The 14,339-nt window shown below is 33.2% G+C and overlaps 1 protein-coding gene across 9 annotated transcripts in view; it reads right to left on the minus strand.

Moving 5' to 3' along the window:
* The window catches only part of MPDZ (multiple PDZ domain crumbs cell polarity complex component), a 144,578-nt gene that overhangs the window by 59,186 nt on the left and 71,053 nt on the right, over positions 1-14,339 (minus strand). For 8 of the 9 annotated variants that reach the window (XM_016162952.2, XM_016162946.2, XM_016162955.2 and 5 more), the window contains 4 exons: positions 12,622-12,738; positions 10,693-10,860; positions 3,946-4,230; positions 3,569-3,692 (listed from right to left, as the gene is read on the minus strand). In XM_016162952.2, the coding sequence (XP_016018438.2) occupies positions 3,569-3,692; positions 3,946-4,230; positions 10,693-10,860; positions 12,622-12,738 (694 nt within the window). The remainder of the gene's footprint in view (positions 1-3,568; positions 3,693-3,945; positions 4,231-10,692; positions 10,861-12,621; positions 12,739-14,339) is intronic. The other variant, XM_016162953.2, reaches the window with a different exon arrangement.

Below are 14,339 nucleotides of genomic sequence, written 5' to 3' on the forward strand. Positions count from 1 at the left end.
CTGTTATGGTGATATACAACACACCTACTTGGCACAGTCTATAGGATACCGGTGGTCTGGCCCTCTCAACATGCACCTCCTTGTGATTCATAAAACCAGAGCAGATGGATTATAATAGCTTTTACAGAAACCTATCATTATTAATTTCTTCTGTTTATCAATAAAATAAACAAATTACCCAGAAAGCTGAAACTAAAAACAACCTTATATGTAAGTATATTAAGAGAAGACTATTAATCTAACATACTCTATCAGCACAAGGCCAGCCTTCATTTAAATTTTCAAAATTACCACATTTTTTGTTACTTCAAGTTGTAAAAACATCTTCTCACATTAAAAGTTTAAATAAATGCTTTAAATTATTTTAATGTTTCACACAGTTTTTTAAAGTAGGCCTCTTTCATGATTCTTTTACATTTAGTTACTCTAAGTGCTGCAGAAATCTGAATACTGAACATCTCCTGCCAAATAAGATAATAGAGAAACGTGCTTGCTTCAGCATACTGAATTTGAATTCTAAAATGCTAGAGAAATCTCTTTGGGTCCCAGGAAATCAAACATCCAGGGAAACCCCTACAAACATTTCAAGAGTGTAAATTAATTCAAATAATTGCAATAAATCATAAAAGTAAAACTAAAAATTACTTACACTTTTATATTACAATTTGGTTAAATAAACTGATGGTGCTATAATTTCATACTTAGAGGTAAGTGGTTTAGTCTCACAAAGCAAATGAAAGGGCTCTCTTATACATTAATTTTAAAATCAAATTGTTGAAGTTTAAATGAATTTCCTGATATGATAGAAAATGAGGACACTTTACCTTTCACTATTTTTTCCCCGAGAGCTTAATCATCTTTAGTGTATTTATAAAACTTAAAGTTTAAAGCTATGGTGGAAGCAATCCAAGTGTTCAACAACAGATAAATGGATAAATAAAATGTGGTGTACACACACACCACACACACACACACACACACACACACTCACACAGAATATTAGTCAGCCATTAAAAGGAAATTCTGACACATGCTGCAACGTGAATGAATCTGAAGACATTTTGCTACATGAAATAAGTCAGTCACAAAGGGACAGATACTCTATGATTCCACTTACATGAGGTACTTAGAGTATCAAATTTTATAGATGGAGAGTAGAATTATGGTCGCTAGGAGCTAGCGAACAAAGAGAATGAGGAGTTATTGTTTAATGGGTACAGAGTTTCAGTACCCATTAAAGAAGATGAGAAAGTTCTGGAGAGGAATGGTGGTGATGGTTGCATAACAATGAGAATGTGCTTTAATATCATAGAAATGTACACTTAAAAACGGTTAAAATCGTCAATTTTGTGCTAAGTATCTTGTACCATACTGAAAATGTAATGTGTCCTGGCATATTAACAGAATAAATTAAACACCCATATGGATTTCCTCAATAGATGAAGAAAAAGATTTGACAAAATCAACATTCTCTCAGTAAACTAAAAACAGGCAAGCAATCCAAAGGCGGCAGATTGCAAAATCAGATGTATTCAAACCGCGGCTCCTACAAGAGCCTCCCAACTGCTTCCAATCTAATTTGCCAACCTATGCCAGAATGATCTTAAAACACAGATCTGATCATGTCGCTCTTCTGCCCTCAGTTCCCACTTGAGACAGGAGGGTGTTACAACGGAAGTCCTGTGTCCTGCCCACAAACCCAACCAGCAGTTGTTTTGCACTATTTCTTCCTTTAACTTCATTTCTTTCTTTGCCCACCATCGCACCACACTTCATCCATACCAAACAAAATTCAGCAATGTTTCACATTTCTCTGCTTCAGCTCTAGTAGCTTCCAACTTTTCCCAATTCTTCAACTATGTGGTAAAAACCTATTCCATTTTCAAAAACTAGATCAAATATCTTCTCTTGAGAATCTTACTAAACTCTCCACACACTCAGAGAGTAGGGATAAGCTATTCCCTATTTTAACCCTTCAGTGTTTTGTCTATCATAGTATGTATATTTTAATTAATTTAGGACTTTATGTGTTGACTAGCTTACTCTTTTAAACTCATGTTCATTAAGGAGAGTGATTACATCATGGTGTATATGTACTGTCTAGAATACAGAAAAAAAAGAATGTCTGATAGTTAAGTAAATACACTAAAATAAGGTTTCTCATATGGGCTTTACAAAATCTGTCTTATGAGTAGGTAAAAAAATAGGTCTTATGGACAATTAAATGTAAGAAATGCTGCATTCTATAACCTCTTTTTAGAGATCCACAATGCACATCTGAGTATCAAAGACACTGAGGAATAGTACAAACAGAAACCTGTCTCCTTAAATTTATTAAATTCCAAACTTTTAAACTTGAAACCCATTTATAACTCCTATTAATATCTAACAGAACTAGTATTCTAAGTAGCATGCTTTCACAAACACAGCATTAGCAGATGAAATATTTCTGACATGCTTTGATATCTATAGTGTCTGTCTCATAATTAATGAATCATAGAAAATTCTGTAACAAATTCTATATTTTATATTAAATGTAATACATAAGAAATTTATACCTAAGTAGAAATTCTCTGCTATAATTCTCCACTTAGCTGCTGTTGGTACTACCCAGCCACCACCAAATGGAACAAAATCCAGAAAAAGACAGTGACTGGAATCCCACTCACCAAGTAAGCACTGCTACACTTCTCTGCCAAGTCTCAAATTTAACAAGGAAACGAGACCCTGCCATAAGATATCGGTGAAAAGGCTATTGGTTCATTGTATCATAGAAGGAACAAGATCTCTGATGCAGAGCTAATCAGAGGGTCATGGGTTGCACTCCACATTCAGAGCAAATGATCTAACATCCTATTTATCATCATAGAGCACTAGGGACAGAGCTGAGAGACATGACTGCTTAACACAAATAAAGAACAAAGGTGCTCTGCCTCAGTATGGCTTTAGTTATTGTAATTAGGATTTTATTTTTACAGAAAGTCTTTTTTTGCCCAATTCAGAAGGTTTTATGATTATTAACTAGCTGCAACCCTTTATGGGTAAGAGAGGACACAAAAATCCTGCCACCTGGGAAGGACTACTGAATAACTTGCATTTATATTTTGGTGGTAGCACACCTGGCTGTCTTTTTAGTCTTTATTTCAGTGAATGAAAGAAATTAAATACAAACTGACTTATGCATAACTGGTAACATTCAAAGAAACTAATAATTTGCTTTTCCAAAGAATTTAGAATTCCAAATTGCTGACTTTTCATTTTCTAAGAATTCTTTTTCTGATTTGCTATTTCATACACAAACAATTTGTATGTCTTTTACTTGAATGTAAATGAAGCTCCTGAATACCTTTAAATAATTAAGAGAGTGAGGGATTTAAGCTAGCCTGAACTAAACAAACCTGTTAACCATTTCAGGAAAAATAATGAGTACGTAAAAAGAGAAACCATAAAACTACAGGAAAATTTATAACATCTATTTTCTTAACCACAGCCAAATACATCGGGTTCGATCTTTCTTCTTTAGGAGGGGGTAGGGTGGGCAAGTGTGTATGGAAAATAAGGAACTTACCTAGGCTAGAATTGCCTTTCGCTATAGTGATAGTCCTCTCAAAAGATTCTTTGGATATATTTTGAAGCATGACACATCCGGCAGTAGAGGTTAGCGAGCTCTGTTGATGTAAAAACTCGGAGCCCTGACAGAAAGAAAAATAAGTCACATGGAAAGGAAAAGTAGACTTTGGAGTATGATTTCGACATCACAGGTTTTCTCTAATTGATTGTGCCTTATTCGCCAATATTTATAAACAAAACAAGTTCATAGTTTGGCTTTTGAAAAATCTCTGTCAGGAGAGCACTTGCTCCCATTGGGAGATAAGGCAGAATACTCTAACACGTCACTATCTTTAATCTCATCATGATACACAATCCATATCTTTAAAATGTTACCTTTCCAGTTGAATCAGGTAGCAGAGGAGAAGTAAGTTCTGCATTTGATATAACTTCATTTGGTAGGCGAGATTCAGTCCATGCTCTTGTGTTTTCACATTCAAATTGTTGTTCAATAGCATTTGCAGGTATATAATCATTTGCAGTAAAGCCAGAAGCAGGTCCCATATTCAAGTCTACCAAAGGTGGACTCTCATTCTGCCTTTGCAGGAGATTCTGGGTGTACAGTTCCTCCAAGGACTTGTGAAGATCAAGTACTGAATCTGAAGAATTTTCAGTAACATCCTGATAATTAAAGAAAAATTTAAAAATTATGGCCATAATTATGTCAATGCATTTTGTAAGACCATTTCTTAATGAGCAACTATTTAGTGAGAAAAAAAAACACAATATAATTATTCATTACTCAAAAAACATTAGTAAACATACAAATTCATCACTTAGCTGATATTCCATATGTCTATTTTTATAAATGCTTTTGAACACATTTCCTGCAAATCATACATCTCGTGCTCTACTAAGTTATACTTGTACAATACACTATACATAAGATCTTTCAGATACAATATCATGTTCTATTCACAAATAAAATCATTCAGTGTTCAATACACATGGGAAAGCAAGTAACTTATTTTTGAATCTTATTTAAAGAGTAGTTCATTTCCAATCATTCTGAGCTCTTACTTATACGATCAAGAGAATAAAGAGAATGACATTAATTGATTCAGATTCACAAGAACCTTCAAGAGAAAATTATTTTGACAAGTATTTATAGGTATTCATGGAGGAGAACAGAATTCCAAAATAAATTCCATTATAGGAAAAATTTTCATAAGTATTCTGCAAGATATAACAGAAAAAATATTAGGAAGGGTTATCATAAAGTGTAGGTTCTAATCTAGGGTCTCTGGTTAACAATCTGTACATCATAGAACCTCTCTTGGCTTTATATTAATTTTCAAAATTCTCTGAAACTCTAAAACTCTAAAATTCTATATCTTTACATGAACACATGTATTTCCTTACAATAGATATATCATTTACATGCATGCAGTTGCTCCACATGAACTGTTGAATAAATATATCAATTTTTTCTTCAATTCTGTGATGGACATTTTTAAAGTGTAAAAGTAGTGCATGAATACATAATCATTGTAAAAGTTCAAGCCGTACAGACGGATACTGTGTATGCACACAGAGTATAATACTAAAGTCTTTCTTTATGACTTCTACTTCAAGTACTTTCCCCAGAAAAAATGGTTGGCTTCAGCTGGGTGTTTATGCATCAGATTTGTTAATGCATTTGCACTACACACACACACACACACACACATACATACAAAAAAACACACTCATATATACATGTACATGTACATCTACGTTTTTAAAACCTAAACTGAAACATATACTACACAGGTTTTTACTTGTTTTTTTCAAGTATCTTTATACCATAACATGAAAGAGTCCCATGTCAGTAAATAAAAGCTCCAATCTTCTTATGGCTACAAAATATTCCTAAGTACGAAAGAACTAGAGTAGACTCTGGAGCCAGGCTGCCTGGGTTCAGATGCTGCCTCTACCACAGTTAGCTCTTTGAGCTTTGATAAGTTACTTAAATACACCCTGTGCCTTGGGTCTCTTGTCTATTAATTAGGGAAAATGATAGAACCTAGTATGTGACTATCGGGAGGATAGAGTTAATAACACAAAGTAGCAAAAACATGCCTGACTTAAGAGAAAATGCCCACTAATTGTTAGCCATTGCTGTTACTTTTATTGTACATCTTTGTGAATCTGTGAACAGTTACTTAGTATGAACTCCTACAATTAGAGCTGTAGGTCAAAAGACACACACACATGAAATGCTGGTATATAACGTCAAATGGTCTTCCAATTTTCTCTCACAAAAAAGAGACTATGGAAGTACCTATTAACTTATTTTGATAACCCTAAATTAGTTTGGCAATTTATCTCTAAGAAATATATGCATCAGTGTTTTAGTATTTTACTATACATGTCTCTGGCAATTAGTGAGAACACACCATTTGTATATCTCCTGTGAACACTTTTTTTCAGATACTTTATCATAATTTTTATCAGACGGTTTTCACTTGTCATCACTTTGTTTTCAGATTATTTTAACCCATCTAGAAGTTATTGCACAGTGTGGTGTGAGATATGGGTGTCTCTTAAATTTTTCTAAGTCGGTAATCGGTTGCTCCAACACAATTTATTACACTCCACTTTCTCAATCAAGTTTTCATCTCTCCAGAATTAACAAATATTCCTGATAAAAAGAGTATCATACAAGCAAATAACATCTTTAGAATTCACAGGAAGAAATGATTGGAAAGTATTATACTCCACACTCCTAGAACCTAAACAATAACCTGTTTGCCCAACTTTTATTATTTTAGTCTTATGAAAAATAATGTACTTACTATAGAAACTGGTTAGCTTCTGTATTACTAAATTAATTACAAGAATTAACAGTAAATCACCTCTCCCGTTCCCTAAATAAAGATAAGAAAACTACTTTCCATCAGAAAAAGAGATCAAGCTGTCCTTGTTAGCTGGGGTTTACTGTAAATTCTGTAACAGAAATTGCCATGCATTATTCATGAAGGAGTTAACACAGACATATAGAAAAGAAAGAACTAATCAACACAGCAGACAACATACGCCTACTTAAGAAATGTTTCTGGTTGCTGAACAACCGAGTTTTATTTTTAAAAGTCTTATGGATCTAAAAGAAAAGCAGTTCTTCCCCCATATATACCCAGAAATAAATCTACAATTTCCCAGTGCAACCTGGGATCTAAATGAAGTCTAGATAGCAAAAATCCACCTTAACATGTGCATCCACTTGACATATTCTTGTTTAGAAAGAATGAGGAAGATGTTAAATAAAAATGCCAAATATATTTGAAAACAGGTCTATTTTTTAAGAGTAATGAATACATTAAGATTATACCTGGGCACATTATTACCCATATGATATATTTACACAGAGTAGCTAAATACTTAAACATTCACTGGACACAAACTACTTTTCTTCAATAAGTAGTCTATGGCAGAAGTCCTCTTAGCACTTTTGAAAAATATAGTTTGAGCTTCATCATAACACTGTTCTCCCATTCTCTGAGATAGGGGGCACGTTCTTTATTGTTCGCCCATTGACCCTACTAAAAAGGCAACACCTTTTATACCATTAAGAGCTTGTAGTTTTTGTCACTAGGAGTGTTCTACAATCACTCTCATCATCTTGACGACTGATTTAATTTGTTTTTGATCCTAACTCTCTTCTCAAAAAACATATATATATATATATATTTATACTAAGTGTGTGTGTGTGTGTGTGTGTGTGTGTGTGTGTGTGTGTGTGTGTGTGGTGTGGGTGTATCATGGATGTACAGGCAACAGAATTTTATGCTACAGAATTGACTATTTTTTTTTTTTTTAATATCATGGACTCTACTACCTGCGTTTGGTGCACAAGGTGCTAAAAGGAGGTTTCTATCTTGACAAACACAAAATTCAACTTGCACTAGAATCAACAGCACTTCCTAGAAGTACCATTCAGAAATGAAGGATATGCACCAAACTGGTTATCATTTCATCTCTGGAGCAAGAATGAGAACTTGGTGTAGAAGGGAGGGTAGAGTGTGCGGGTGAGAATTGGAAGTTGAAGGTGAGACTCATTACCTAGCTATTAAATTTTTATTGGGTGTGTTTTTAAGACAAAATGAGAAAATAAATAAATAGATGAGAGAATCCTCTCACCCTCAAAATATGTTAGGCTTTTAAACGAAACTCTCTAAGCATCTACATTTGAAAACAATTATTTCTTCATTTTATGTCTTTGGTTGAGACAAGAAAAAGAGGATAAAGATTAACCAAAAAAAAATTAAAACCTAGAATAATAAGAAAGGAAAAAAATTACTGGCTTTTTGCCTTTAAAATCTACATTTCATCAATGACCTGCCTTTATGAATCCAAATGCATGGAAGCAGCTATATTTTTCAGATTTTTAAGTAATGGTTACTTCTCTTAAATCCTTATATGATAATTATGCAAACACCACTCCTTTAGAAAGAAAAAAAAAAAAAAAAAGGCAGACGGGCCTCCTCCGAATGGGAGCATTTTGTGCAGAGGAGCTCCACTTATGGCTGCAGCCCTGGTGTCTAAGTTGCTGTCCTGGCATCTAACTTGCTATCTGGTTTCTGGGCCCTGGCTCTGCAATTTTGAGTAAGGCCTCCCTTCATGAGGAGTTCCTGCTCTGTGTGACTAGTTCTTACAACTTCTGTTAGCATACCTGACCAAAGGGAAATGTAAGGAGACATGTAAAATTATTTGTACACTTCCAGACACCATTGAAGGCTATAAGATTATTACATATTCAGCAAAATCAAAAACGTGAGGAATCACTGAGATCCTCACACTCTATTTCATCCTTCTTTCAAATCTGTATGAAGTTGTCTTTGTCTTTCTTTTAAATATCTTATACTACACAATTTTATTTTTTTTACTGATTAAAAAATCCTCAAGTCAGCTCACTTATCTTGAAGAAAAAGTCAATTCTAAATTTAATAACAAATTGCCATTCTGTCTTTTTAAAGTAAATTTAGTGCAAATGTACAAGAAGATGAACGTGTCATCTATCATTTTTTATATACAATTTCCTAGTAAATATCTAAGTGCTATAAAGATGCCACAGAAAACAACAGGACAAAAAGAAAACAAGACAAAACAAGCAAACGAAAATGTTTCCGAGATTTACCATGATGCAGGAACAAAGAGTCCTACTTTCAAAGAACACTAAAACCACACAGGAGTTTCATAATTTGTTTTAAAACAAACTCATTAATGTCTTCTTTGTTGTTTTGTAGTTTAAATATTTCAGTTGATAAGCCAGCTTGCCAAAATTTGCTTCAACAAAAGAGTAAACTGCTTGGGGAAAAAAAAAGAGGCAAACAGACTTCAGTAAGCCAATATGTTGTGCTGCATACAGCCAGCATTTGCCCTGTAAAATATATGCTTCTCAGTATGCAGATTGTGTAATCCCTTTAAGTAACAATTACTAAGTTAAACAATGCAATCTGTCCCCCTGGCAAGAAGAAGTGTGCTGTGCTGTGGATTAGGAGATTCCATTAGGAGATGAACTCAGCTTCCAGTCCTGAGGCCAGGGAAGACTGAATGCTTTCCAGGCAGGACTCAGTCAGAAAGTCTCAGGTGTGATGACAGAGGAGCAGCTGCTCCATTCAAGATTATACCTTGCAAACCAATTCAAAGAGATTGCCCAGCATCATTTGCACTGATGGCAGGTGCACCCTGAACATAAAAGAAAATGTTTTGAAATGTGCTGGCTAAAAAATTATCTGTTAATCAGGAAAGGAGAAAAATTGTGCTAGACCTATGAAAATTCTACTTTCCAACTTATTCATAGATTGATTCCCTTCCCCCTGACTAGGTAGAAAATATATATTTCATATATTTAAGAAAGAATTATTGTCTAGTCTTTTTATCTTAATTTTTGTTTACTTATGGTATATTTCCAACATAGAAAAATAAAGAAAATATATACACATATTGAACTCTTGCCCAGATTTAATAAATTGCCATTCAGTCTTTTTAAAGTAAATTTAGTGCAAATGAACAAGATAAATGCATCATCTATTATTTTTTTATATACAATTTCCTAGTATCTAGGTACTACAAAGATGCCACAGAAGACAAGACAAAACATTTTGCCGTATTTTCTTCAATTTCTCTTCTTAAAATGATATAATGTATTACAGCTAAATTCCCAAGTTCCTTTTCTCCAAGAATAACTTGAGTCGAGAAGTAATATTCCCACACACAGTCTTTTTAATATACACTCACACACACTCATACAAATAAATTAAATTACTGTGTATATCAATGTTTATAAAATATAAACATCTCCAACAAAGCATAGATAAACAATCCATTACAAAAATGGCCAAGAGATATGAAGAGGCCACTGATAGAAGTAAAACCCAAATGGCCAATATATGAAAAAATGTTCAACCTTGCTAATAATCGAAACTCTAAATTAAAATAAGATGCCATTTCATACTCAAAAGATCTGCTAGGGTTTAAAATATTATTTATAAACATTATAGAGCATGTCACTAAGAAAATGAAAAGAGTTGGAGAATTTATGCCAATAATCTACTTCTGAAATCTAAATGGTACAGACATGTCATACAGTAACTAAATTCTTCATTCATATCCAGTGACTTAAAATACTTTGCCATTCATTGTGATTTTTATGTATTCTTTGGCATCATTTTACATAAAAACATATGACAGCATGAAATTTAACTTAGCTAGTAAATATTAAATTAATGCAAGAAATAGTTTACTATCCAACATTGCATGAGAGTCAGTTTTAAAACTATTAAGAAAATAGTTTTGTAATTTTTCCAAAATACACAGAGCTAGAACCAAAATTTGAAAAATATATGTCATTAATTTTTTCTTTTTAACACAAAAATCCTAATCAAAGCTTTGAACCCTTGTGTCTATCATTCTGTAACATAGACCCTAGAATTAAATAGCCCCTAGGGCTCTAAGAGTTACCCAGTTAACACTACTTAAATGAAATTGTACTTTGATCTGATAATGAATCCATGCCGGAAGAAACATAATATCTCTAACATGCTACTCCTATAACTCCTCATAAGCAATGACCTCTGGAAAATAAAATAATATTTCCTTTACCTTAGGAGGAGAAGATGTAAGGGAGGGACCATAGTTCAGGCCATCACTACAAGTACTGCCATGAAGAGATAAAATAGAGGCTTGAGTAGAGTAGATACTGTCGTTATCAGGAGAATACTGAGACTCAAATGTAGACTCATCTGCTAAGTCAGCATCATTTGTGTCCACCTAGGAATAAAAACAATAGTACCAGTTGGAAATTCTGTTTCTTTACATATATGACGAAGTCCCCACTTGAGACTCAAAGGCAAATGGGTATCGTTCCTTAGTCTATTCTATTTTCTACATGACCTGTTCAACACACCAGAGACTGACTAACAAAAGAAAATGGACAGACTGCCTACCTGCAGTAGAGGGTGTTGGTATCAAAGGTTACTTTATTCCATCAATAAAAGGACTAAAGGTAAGAATTAACAAAGGGCCTGGATCAATTCTAAATTTAAATAGTGTTATAAGTTAAGGAAACACTTGCTTTTTTCCAGTTCACATGATCATCAGAAATCAAAGAAAAAAATCTGTCATTTCACACTGAAATTAATTATACTAATGAACAAGGGGCTTAATTTAATCTAGTTATAGTAAAGCTTTTAAGTTATAAACTGCTACTGTTGGAAAACTCACATAGAGAATTTCACCACATATTATCTAAAAATCTTATCTTCTGTGGCAGAAGCAAGTGAAAGCATCAAGACATGATAAGCTAGAAGCTCTTGTTCTTCTTAACAATTCACTCAGTGTTAACCTCAGAATAGGTAGAAACACCATAAATATTACCCTTATCCAATACTACCTGTATTTTCTGTTTTAATGGCAAAATCCCATATATTCTATTCCTCCATAATTTCAACTTAACATGTTTAGCCAGGAGAAGTTGCATGCATTATAACATGATACCAAGTCATATTCTTGCAAAAACATAAAAATACTGATGGGCCATTTCAAAATGAACCTCTAATAATATATGATTTCCAATAACATATTTCCAATACATGTTCAATTCACTAGTGTAAACATGTAAAGGGTTTACCCTTGCAAATGTACATTACGTACAATCTAAATAGTAAATATTTAACATATGCTATCTAAATAGATATTAACTAAGCACTGGGGAATTACAATAAAAAATTTGTTTTAAGTAACATTAAAGAAAAATATCTCAAAATAATTTGTACACCTTTCACTGATGCCTTAGAATCTTAAAAGAGTTCCTAATAATGAATTCATTAAATTATTGTAGAGATAAAAATACTACGGCTCAGAAAAGGTGACTGACCAATATGGGATGATATAACTAGTTAAGGAGAAGGGTCAAGACACCTACTATCATAAGATGCTCAGCTCAGAAAAGTGGGAGTAAGCTTCTTTTTGACTGGTATTCAGTGAAGGAGTCAGGTAACTCTAAAGAGAGAATTGTTTCTTGTGACACTTTTAGAGACAATGGTATATTTGTGTCCTGCAACATTTCAAAAAGAATTTTCTGACTCAGTACTATTTAACACGTTTACACCATAGTACTTTGAGTAGTCCATAATATTCTAAACTACCTACTTTTGAAATGTTAACATAAAGTTAACATAATGCCCATAGAGATGTTACCTCATTAAAAGGTAGCCAAAATGCCTAAAGATACCCAAGTATGAAATTAGAGCAAACAAGTGCTCCAACAAAGTTTTGGTATGATGTGAAGATTAATTCTACATGTTGATATGATGCCTTGCTAAATCAATTTTCCCCACAAATCCAACAAATAGTTTTCACATGTTTGTTCTTCCCATTTTGAATTACGGGAACCACTGGAGTTGATGAAAAAATGTTTAGTTTTCCAAAACATAATGAACAAAGAATACAACATGACTTTAGAATATTTTGAAAGGCAAAAATAAGACACAAGAGTTTTGAAAGAAAGTTTGATAAGTTGTGGCCACTAACCAGAGCCAAGTCAGCCCTGAAGAGGGCTTTGTCAGCCAGCCCTTCCTCCTCGCAGGAGTGTGAGGGGTAGAAAAAGGAATCCTCCTTAGCAGAAACATAACCTTCTTCTGGTGAAAGCTGTAGGGAGAACGAAGCTCAGTGTTTGAGGATGAGATGAGAAGGAACAGGAAAAGAGGGACGGAAAGAGAGCGGAGCAGGAGAAGAAAAAATGGGAAAGATTTCAAATGATACCATATGACTTTAACACAGGATGATGAGCATAAAATGATAAAAATTCATTTTTAACATTTTTATTTAAGACACAATGAGAATATTTATTCCAATACTAATATCATCTGTTAGCTGAATACTCCTTTCTACTAATTTTTTCATTCTTCTTATAAATTATCAAAATCAACAATTTTTTTTATATGATAGTAATCTGATCATTTTTATCTGCCAAATATTCTGGCTAAAGCATGAGTTCTCAACATATAAATAAGGCAACCTAGGTGTTAAGACACAGAAATCGGAGAAAAACAAAACTTTAAAAAGAATCAACTTCTGTCATCTACTACTAGAATATTACTTTAAAGAATGTAATTTACTTGATAAGGAATGTTAATAAATCCTACAATGAAGTCTTTTAATTTCACATGGCTTAAAAAAAAAAAAAAAACTACATGTACACAGTCTACCTAAATTGCAGTCCTGAGCTATTATATCGTAACCCTGACAACACTGACAGAAAACATTTTTATTCCAACCTCAGATAAAACAGGCTAAAATATTTAGATAACTATCTTGCCTATATCACCCTGTATCATCGATACATGCAGAAGTATTTCAGAGTAAATCTGTTTCTATTCTTTTCCCACACATATTAGTTTAATAGTAAGCCTCACTTTATGTAAAAGATATTTATCATATTGCAATGCACATTGAATTTGAAATAGCAAATGATCTCATGAAAGAAACTTATTTTGGAATGAGCTAGGAGAAAAAAAGTCTCTGCTTCTGAATAACTGGTGTGGTTTTTCTAAAAGACAGTAGAAAAATATACACTGAGTCATGCTTGCCATTTTTCTTTGCCTAACAGAAAAACCAGAACCAAATGTATGGTCAATCTTAATATGATCATAATGGCCTACTTCATTCTTATGTTCCCCTTTGAAGTGATCTTTTGTTCTGACTTCTACAACCCTGATTTGATTTAAGGTTGGATTAATATATTCTTTCTTTTTCCCTCCCTCTCTTCCCTTCTTTACATTTTCATAAATATTTTTTCATAAGTTATTTCTTTGTGGAGTAAAAAGTGGAACACAAAAACTTTACTCAACATTTAAAATATATTAACAAAGCTTAATATTTGAACAAATCCTTTCACAAAGTCAATACATTTTTATTTGATGGTTACACAACTATATCTATGTTTATGTTTTTAGGTATGTTTGCCTTTTCATTTAAAAATATATTTATACACTGGAAAAAACTCACAAATAGAATATCTTCAATATTTCACTGAAATTCAGTGATAAGTGCTGTGTTGCAATCACTACATATAATAAATATACTGACATTATGTGACATGTCATTACTTATTTTTAGTAATGCAATAATTGATGACATAAGGGCTATCCCTTCACAGGAGAGCTACAATCTGATGACCCCACCCCAAAAAGTTCAATTTCTTGCTCTGCAGTAATTAGACAACAAATGTATTGAAATCAACAGAATGT

The sequence above is a fragment of the Rousettus aegyptiacus genome, unplaced genomic scaffold, assembly GCF_014176215.1.
Source record: "Rousettus aegyptiacus isolate mRouAeg1 unplaced genomic scaffold, mRouAeg1.p scaffold_m13_p_3, whole genome shotgun sequence".
Lineage (NCBI taxonomy): Eukaryota > Metazoa > Chordata > Mammalia > Chiroptera > Pteropodidae > Rousettus > Rousettus aegyptiacus.